A 9,911-nucleotide genomic window follows, 5' to 3' on the forward strand; every position below is an offset into this window, starting at 1 on the left:
GTCGATACCTTCGGAATGCATACTGGTGATAAGGCGTTATGTGTTGGTGAGGAGGAGTGGGGGTGGGGGGTGGGGGGGAACCTTCTGAATGCATACTGGTGATAAGGCATTAAGTATGTGTTGGTGGGGAGGAGTGGGGGGGGGGGGGGGGAGGCGATACCTGCTGGATGTGTACTGCTGATAAGGCAGTTCAATATGTGTTGGTGGGGAGGAGGGGTCTGATACCTTAATGATGCCTACTGCTGATAAGGCGTAAAGTATGTGTTGGTGGGGAGGAGGGGTCTGATACCTTAATGATGCCTACTGCTGATAAGGCGTAAAGTATGTGTTAGTGGGGAGGAGGGGTCTGATACCTTCTGGATGCATACTGCTGATCAGGGCGTAAAGTATGTGTTGGTGGGGAGGAGGGGTCTGATACCTTAATGATGCCTACTGCTGATAAGGCGTAAAGTATGTGTTAGTGGGGAGGAGGGGTCTGATACCTTCTGAATGCCTACTGCTGATAAGGCGTAAAGTATGTGTTAGTGGGGAGGAGGGGTCTGATACCTTCTGAATGCATACTGCTGATCAGGGCGTAAAGTATGTGTTGGTGGGGAGGAAGGGTCTGATACCTTCTGGATGCATACTGGTGATTAGGTGTTAAGTATGTGTTGGTGGGGAGGAGGGGGAGGAGGTATGGTTGTGTCAGTGCGTCTGTGAGTGTATGTGCATGTAAGTGTGTGTGCATGTGAGTGTGTATATGTCATTGTGTGTGTTGGAGAGAGAGAGAGAGAGAGAGAGAGAGAGAGAGAGAATGTGCATGTTTGTATGTTTGTACGAGTGTGTGTGCGTCACTCTGTGTGTGTGAGTGCGTGTGTCACTGTGTGTGTGTGCGTTTGTGTGTGTCTGTGTGTGTGGGTGCATGTGTCTGTGTCTGAGTGTGTGTCTGTGTGTGCGCATGCATGCGCTTGTGTGAGTTTGCGTGTCAGTGATTCGTGGTCATTAATTTTTGTGAGGGGTGGAATGTAGTAAGATGGGAGAGGGCAGCGAAAGGTAGCAGTCAGAAAATGTCTGATGCTTTTTTTTTTTTTTTTGGCCTCCGCCAGTCCCAATTCTTGCCAGTGCCGAGTGAGTGGAGCAGATAATTTATGTTTTGTTTTATTATTTTAAATCTTCATCTGGCAATATGACAGCAACTGATTGTGTGTGCAGCCACCGGTTTTAGTAGCTACGTAAGGTGTTTGTTTTTTTGTTTTTTTTGTTTTTTTTAAAGAAAGAACGCGTCCACCAAAGTGTGCCTGTTCTTTTCTGTGGGTATCAGTAATGTGCCTGTGCCTCCGTAAGTGTTTGTCTCCTCATGTTGACGGGCGCAATAGCCGAGTGGTTAAAGCGTTGGACTGTCAATCTGAGGGTCCCGGGTTCGATTCACGGTGACAGCGCCTGGTGGGTGAAGGGTGGAGATTTTTCCCATCTCCCAGGTCAACATATGTGCAGACCTGCTAGTGCCTGAACCCCCTTCGTGTGTATATGCAAGCAGAAAATCAAATACGCACGTTAAAGATCCTGTAATCCATGTCAGCGTTCGGTGGGTTATGGAAACAAGAACATACCCAGCATGCACCCAGCATGCACCCCCCCGAAAACGGAGTATGGCTGCCTACATGGCGGGGTAAAAACGGTCATACACGTAAAAGCCCACTCGTGTACATACGAGTGAACGTGGGAGTTGCAGCCCACGAACGCAGAAGAAGAAGAAGAAGTCTCCTCATGTTTGTATGGCAGTGTGTCTTGCCTGCGATCTGCGCTTTTGCTGTCTGTCCGTTGTCTGTATGTGCATTTGTCTACTCTTCGGATTCCAACTTATGGTCGAGTACAGTTGTCTCCCTTCCTGTTTCCAACGTGTGGCTGCAGAGTTGTGTACCCTGTTACATTTGGTTCTGTGATTTATTTGTATGGCTGCATAGTTCTGTCAATCTGCCAGTTTGCATTTGTCATTACTGCTGTCTACGTCTGTAAGTGTATGAGGACGGTTCCTTCTGTGATTGCATCGATGTATTCTTTTTTTTTTTTCTTGTTCAATCTTTGCGCCTTTATTTACTTTGTTTTTGTTTTTTTTTATATGTGTTTTATTACACCAGCGGGATAATATATATATATATATATATATATATATTGAGGCATATATGCTTGTGGCAATATTTCTCTTTTACCTTTTTTTTTTTTTTGCTTACGTTTTTGTAACGTATTCACCTTTTTGTTTCGTTATTGTTTTCATACCCTGACTTTTATTAAAAGTAATTGAGCCTGATAAAGATGTATACTCTCCGTGTACCCCCTTTCTATCAGGGAAAGTTCTTGCTGTTATGCCAAATCAGTATTAAAAAAAAAAAAGAGAGAGAGAGAAAAGAATAAAATTAAGAAAAAAAAAAAAAGCTGCTCTAAAAACAAATATAAGAAACGTCCTGTTCATTGGTGCTGTTTTGACTTTTCTTGCTGTTGTATCGATTCTCCAACTTCTCGTTCTCCACTGTCTTTCCTAGGGAGAGGGAAGGCGGGGGGGGGGGGAGGTAGGGGAAGAGGGTGGGCAGACGCATGCTCTGTGACACGGAGGAGAATGTTTTTCACTTTTCTGTGCAAATATTCCATTATACTCCAACAACAGAAAAAAACAACGAAAAAAACAACAAAAACAAGACCAAAAAACCCCACAAAAAACATACCAAAAAACAACAAAAAAAAAAAAAAAAAAAAAGAAACGAAAAAAAGAAGAAAAAAAAAAAACGAAAAAAAGAAAGAAAAAAAAGAAAAAAGAAAAGAAAAAAAGAAAAAAAAAACACGAAAAAAAGAAGAAAGAAAAACAAAAACAAAAAAAAAACACGAAAAAAAGAAGAAAGAAAAACAAAAAGGAACAAACAAACAACAACAAACAAAAAAACAAACAAACAAACAAACAAACAAAAAAACCGAAAAAGAAGAAAGAAAGAAAAGAAAAACAAACAAAAAAACAAAAACAACAACAACAACAAAAAACAAACAAACAAAAAAACAAACAACAGCAAACAAAAAAAACAAAACAAAAACGGTGACTGACATCCCGTTCCGTCAGACCAGTTTGTTTCATTGAGGTTACAGACCGCTGTCCTTGACAAGCGGCGTTCACGTTAGGGGTTTAAAACTGTCGAGTTTTTGTTTATTTTCGGGCTACGTGTTTGTCTGTCTGACTGTCTGTGTGTCTGTCTGTTTCTGTCTCTCTGTCTGGGGATTAGCGAGATCAACATGTATACTCTGATACGAAACAAAACAAAAATTCACACAAACAAAACTTCTCTTGGGTAGCGTCGGTATATCAAGGGAAGCAATAGGCTTGTCACACCAAACAGAAAGTTATAGAAGTTGTCTCTCTTGACTCACATGTACTGCTTCTTCTTCGTTCGTGGGCTGCAACTCCCACGTTCACTCGAATGTACACGAGTGGGCTTTTACGTGTCTGACCGTTTTTACCCCGCCATGTAGGCAGCTATACTCCGTTTTCGGGGGTAGGCCAACATGTAAAACCTCAACGTCCACCACTGATGCAACCCAAACCACACGCACACACACACACGCGCACGAGAAATAAAAATCCATTAGTCAGTTGACAAGAGTATACACTTACAGTTTGTCAGCTTATATCCCAAACAGCAACGTTTAGCTAATAAAACAACAACCAAATAACATTAAATTTACTCATTTGTCCAATGTACAACACTGACCACTTTAAACAGCAAATTAATACGGTAAGTTATCTTAATTACACTCGTGAACACGGTGTGAATACGGTGGACTGACAATTCTTATAAATGATGTACATTACTACGTGTATAAGTAAGAGAGAACGTCATGTAATTGGTATCGGTCGCTGACGATTTACGGGGGGAAAAAAAGTGTGAATGAATATTTTCAAGTTATATGTTATCAGGACATTTAGAAAGCTAGTCGATTAAACTGTCTTGTTTCAACTGTCTGAATTATTTCTAAAAAATACTATCTCTCTCTGTCTATGTCTCTGTCTCTCATCTCTCTCTCTCTCTCTCTCTCACACACACACACACACACACACACATACACAAACACACACACACGCACATTGTTCGAGGAGGTGAATATTGGATGTCTGTCTCTCCGAGAGGAAGGTCCTTGGGGTGTTCCAAGGAGGAGCCCTAGCTAGGTGTCTTCACAGCCCTGGCTAGGTGTCTTCACAGCCCTAGCTAGGTGTGTCTTCACAGCCCTAGCTAAGTGTGTCTTCACAGCCCTGGCTAAGTGTGTCTTCACAGCCCTAGATAAGTGTGTCTTCACAGCCCTGGCTAGGTGTGTCTTCACAGCCCTAGCTAAATGTGTCTTCACAGCCCTAGCTAGGTGTGTCTTCACAGCCCTAGCTAAATGTGTCTTCACAGCCCTAGCTAGGTGTGTCTTCACAGCCCTAGCTAAGTGTGTCTTCACAGCCCTGGCTAGGTGTGTCTTCACAGCCCTGGCTAGGTGTCTTCACAGCCCTAGCTAAGTGTGTCTTCACAGCCCTAGCTAAGTGTGTCTTCACAGCCCTGGCTAGGTGTCTTCACAGCCCTAGCTAAGTGTGTCTTCACAGCCCTAGCTAAGTGTGTCTTCACAGCCCTAGCTAAATGTGTCTTCATAGCCCTATCTAGGTGTGTCTTCACAGCCCTAGCTAAGTGTGTCTTCACAGCCCTGGCTAGGTGTGTCTTCACAGCCCTGGCTAGGTGTCTTCACAGCCCTAGCTAAGTGTGTCTTCACAGCCCTAGCTAAGTGTGTCTTCACAGCCCTGGCTAGGTGTCTTCACAGCCGTAGCTAAGTGTGTCTTCACAGCCCTGGCTAGGTGTGTCTTCACAGCCCTAGCTAAATGTGTCTTTACAGCCCTGGCTAGGTGTGTCTTCACAGCCCTAGCTAAGAGTGTCTTCATAGCCCAAGTTAAAAGTGTGTCTTCACATCCCTAGCTAAGTGTGTCTTCACAGCCCTGGCTAGGTGTCTTCACAGCCCTAGATAGATGTGTCTTCATAGCCCTAGCTAAGTGTGTCTTCACAGCCCTGGCTAAATGTGTCTTCACAGTCCTAGCTAGTTGTGTCTTTACAGCCCTAGCTAAGTGTGTCTTCACAGCCCTAGCTAAGTGTGTTTTCACAGCCCTGGCTAGGTGTGTCTTCAAAGCCCTGGCTAAGAGTGTCTTCATAGCCCAAGCTAAGTGTGTCTTCACAGCCCTAGCTAAGTGTGTCTTCACAGCCCTAGCTAGGTGTGTCTTCATAGCCCTAGCTAAGTGTGTCTTCACAGCCCTGGGTAAGTGTGTCTTCACAGCCCTAGCTACTTGTGTCTTTACAGCCCTAGCTAAGTGTGTCTTCACAGCCCTAGCTGGGTGTGTCTTCACAGCCCTAGCTAGGTGTGTCTTCATAGTCCTGACTAGGTGTCTTCACAGCCCTAGCTAGGTGTGTCTTCACAGCCCTGGCTAGGTGTCTACACAGCCCTAGCTAAGCGTGTCTTCACAGCCCTAGCTAAGCGTCTTCACCGCTACATAAGAGGCAGTATCATGGTTTTCAGCTCCACTTTGACGGGCAAGTTCCTTACGACGTCCGCCCGCTTCCCGCACGCTTGCCACACGCTCCACGCCGCCAGTGATTGCAGCGGGCGGACGCGTTTTGAATGTGCCTCCAGGCTGTTCACAACCTCGTCGACGTAGTATTTCACCTGCAAGAGGTAAAGACAAAGAGTGTGGGGGTGTAGGGATAGTTATGGTAGTTCATTCGCTCCAAAAGGTCAGCATTGCACACTTTTCTGAAGAAACGAGCATCAGTTATGAGTGGCGTGATGGCCTAGAGGTAACGCGTCCGCCTAGGAAGCAAGAGAATCTGAACGCGCTGGTTCGAATCACGGCTCAGCCGCCGATATTTTCTCCCCCTCCACTAGACCTCGAGTTTTGGTCTGGACGCTAGGCATTCGGATGAGGCGATAAACTGAGGTCCCGTGTGCAGCATGCACTTAACGCACGTAAAAGAACCAACGGCAACAAAAGGGTAGTTCCTGGCAAAATTCTGCAGAAAAGTCCACTTCAATAGGAAAAGCAAATAAAACTGCACGCAGGAAAAAAAAAAAAAAAAAAAGAAAAAAAGAAAAAAAAAAGTGTCGCTGTAGCGTAGCGACGCACTCTCCCTGGGGAGAGCAACCCAAATTTCACACAGAGAAATCTGCTATGATAAAATGAAATTCCAAATTCCAGATTCTCTGTGATGAGAGTAAACTAATTAATCATCGAACCGAATCCAGTTGAACAGGCCGGAGAGTGGGATAAAATTATGATTAGTGTGCCACAGTGGATGATTCAAGAAGGAGAGTTTCAGTTTCAGTTTCAGTGGCTCAAGGAGGCGTCACTGCGTTCGGACAAATCCATATACGCTACACCACATCTGCCAAGCAGATGCCTGACCAGCAGCGTAACCCAACGCGCTTAGTCAGGCCTTGAGGGAAAAAAAAAGAAAAAAAAAGGTGAATAAATAATAGATAAGCTTACACAAATAAATAAATAATTAAATAAATAAATAATAACTATAATGTAAAAAAAAAAAAAAAAAAAAAAAGATAACAATGATGATAAATAAGCAAACAGATGTAAAACATGAAGACACACATTCACATATACACCCACACATGCATAACAGATATGCACCGAACATGCAGTTTCACAGATATGAAAGCACAGTCAAATACATATAAACGTACATGAGCTCCAACACACACACACACACACACACACACACACCACACACATTAGTGGGATAAAAAATTAATTATGATCAGTGTGCCACAGTGGATGATTCAAGGAGGAGAGAAACTAACGATTCAATGACTGTGTTGTCGTGTGCAAGACTTATCGAATGAGAGTATTTATTTCAGTCTAGGATTGTTGTATCAGGCAAATATTTTGTTGTTGTTGGTGTTGGTGTTGTTGTTGTTGTCTTTTTCATTAAACCTGCGTTCGATATACAGTTAATAATAATAATAATAATAATGTACATTTATATGGCGCCCTTTCTCTCTAAGAGCTCAGGGCGCTTTACACGAAAGAAAAATATTACAAGTTACATAAAACATTCATGGCCACTCTTTCTTAAAAAAAACAACAAAAAAAAACCCACCACCTCCCACCCCCCTCCTTTTCTTCATACATCCAAAGTGAGCTGACATGGGTGGTGTTGGGAGAACAAGGAAGCTGAGAGTGCTTATAGAGATAGGTTTTCAAAGATGAGTTTTTTTTTAGCAATGAGCGAAAAGCAGGAATAGAATCAGATGCACGGATATGATGATGAGGAAGGTTGTTCCAGATGTGAGGAGCAGCAAAAAAAAGAAGAAAGAACGTTAACGTGATATCATCAGATTTTGACACGTAGGTTAGAAACAACAACAACATAAAAAGGGACCACCTTCATTCCCTCCCCCCCCCCCCCCGCCCCCCGCCAAAACAAACAAACAAACAAAAAAATCCCAGTCGAAATGTTACCACGTTATTGTCAAGTCAGAGTCATAATTATGAGAAATAACCAAAATCAAAAAGTTAACAAATCATATACTTTGTGGTTTTCCTCCCTTTACTTCGTGTTTTCAACCCGATCTCGTTCATGTGTGTGTGTGTGTGTGTGTGTGTGTGTGTGTGCGCGCGCGCGCGCGCTTGCTTGTTTGTTTGTTTGTCTGCGCTCACAAATTAATATTCATCAACAATGATTCCATAACTAAACGCACATAATATTTTCTGTGATATCTTAAAGATGAGGTCCACACATACACAGGCACGCACGCACGCACGCACGCGCTCACACACACACACACACACACACACACACACACACACACACACACACACACACACACACACACACACAACACACACTGACACAACACACACACCACACACACACACACACACAACCGCTCCTAATCGAACCTCACATCCAATCACCCCCTCCCCTTCACTCACCACCCTCGTCCCTTCCACCCCCCACCCCATTAGCGCACGTAAAAGAACCCACGGCAACAAAAGGGTTGTTCCTGGCAAAATTCTGTAGAAAAAATCTACTTCGATAGGAAAAACACATAAAACTGCACGCAGGCTGAGAGCAGCCCGAATTTCACACAGAGAAATCTGTTGTGACAAAAACAGAAATACAAATACAAATACATGATCGCCCTCTCCACCACCCTTCCGCCCCCCCATCGCCTCTCCCCCCTCCCCCCAGCACCCCAGCCCCCTCCACCTATCCCACCCCCCTCCCCCCCCCCCCACCCCGCCCCTTCCCCACCTGTTCGGACTTGGACCGTCCGTAATGAGAGGTCCTAACGATGCGGGCGGCTTCTTTGATGTGGGGGGACGACATGTAGGCACACATGAAGTTCAACAAGTTGCTGACGTCATCCTGATACCTGTGAAGAGGAAGAAGGCTTAGAATGGTAATTAATACACTTATCGGCCAATCTAATTACAGTGTCTTTAATTAAGGGTCTGGCCTTGAATTCCCCCACTCTCGCTCTTTCTCCCAGTACAAGTTTTGATTTGATTGAGAAATGAATCTGAGCGTTCTTCAAGTCATTCGGATGAAACGATAAACCGAGGTCCCGCCGCGCGTGTGTAGCACGCATTTGGCGCATTTGGGAAAAAGAACCTGTGGCAACGAAAGTGTCATAATATATCCCCTAGCTGGCCAAAATCTGTAAAAAAAAGAAATCCACTCTAAAAGGTACACAAATATATGGGACATTTTTTTTTTTAATGGTGTAATTTCAAACTGAAGAAAATGCAAAAAAAAAACCCCACCAAAAACAACTAATGCTGATAACTGAAAGTTTTATTAAGTTAAAGTTTACCACGGACACACACACACACACACACACACACACACACACACACACACAGACAACCGAACACCGGGTTAAAACATAGGCTCACTTTGTTTACACAAGTGAGTCAAAAATAGTAAACAATTCTTAAAATCAGCATGTTTATGATCATGGCTTCTCTGTGAGTGAGGGAATTCATTGCTAAAATTGAAATATTCACACCTTTTCGTGTTTTTTTTGTTTTGTTTTTTTTTACACTTACTGCAGCCTACAAAAGATGTCCATCTGTGTGTGGGGGGACAATCATATTTTAACCCCTCCATACCACATAAACACAAATTTTCTACAAGAGAAAATGGTGGAATATCAAGTTTCTATACTCGTCAAATACTGACTGAAATCGTGTATGGGGGAATCTAAATGAGCGGCGTGGGAGTAATGCCACTGAAACGGTGCAGATGATGGGGCAGCAAAAAAAGGAAAAAAAAGAAGAAAAAAAAAGACTGAAATGTATTAAATTGAAAACAGTAATATTGATAGGTGCATTCATGCAACACATCTGTATGTCAGTAATGATCTGGGACAGGAATTACACCATTTTCTGAAGAAAAAAAAAAAGACCTATAATCATATACATGACCTCAAGGCCCTGACAAAGCGCGTTGGCTTCTGCTGCTGCTGGTCAGTCAGGAATCTGCCTAGAGGGAGTGATGTACGGTATATGGATTTACCCGAACGCAGTGACGGCTCCTTGAGAAAGTGAAACAGAACCTCATATTACCTGTGGTCCGTGTGTGGCGTCTTGTGACTGCCGTTCAGTGTCTCCAACAGTGTGTCTACGTAGACGTTCAGTGCGTATTTGCCCTGTCGGTAAAAAAAACACACACACCAAAAAACAAAAAAATCTTTTGAGGATACTAGCTGCTTGAAGGCTATCTCATCATGCACGAGACAATAATACTGCGCACATTATTGCTGTGGTACGCGTGCACATCACACACACACAGACAGACACACACACACACACACACACACACACACACACACACCACAGATGGAGAGAGAGAGAG

At 43.6% G+C, this 9,911-nt stretch overlaps 1 protein-coding gene across 1 annotated transcript in view; it reads right to left on the bottom strand.

The window, feature by feature from the left end:
- Window positions 1-4,386: 4,386 nt before the first annotated feature.
- The window catches only part of LOC143287915 (uncharacterized), a 28,648-nt gene continuing 23,123 nt past the window's right edge, over window positions 4,387-9,911 (bottom strand). Inside the window, exons 6-8 of the mRNA XM_076596157.1 lie at window positions 9,623-9,705; window positions 8,307-8,427; window positions 4,387-5,703 (exon numbers count right to left, since the gene is read on the bottom strand). Of these exons, the coding sequence (XP_076452272.1) occupies window positions 5,527-5,703; window positions 8,307-8,427; window positions 9,623-9,705 (381 nt within the window). The 3' untranslated portion in view covers window positions 4,387-5,526. The remainder of the gene's footprint in view (window positions 5,704-8,306; window positions 8,428-9,622; window positions 9,706-9,911) is intronic.

This window comes from Babylonia areolata, chromosome 12 (assembly GCF_041734735.1).
Source record: "Babylonia areolata isolate BAREFJ2019XMU chromosome 12, ASM4173473v1, whole genome shotgun sequence".
Taxonomy (NCBI): Eukaryota; Metazoa; Mollusca; class Gastropoda; order Neogastropoda; family Buccinidae; genus Babylonia; species Babylonia areolata.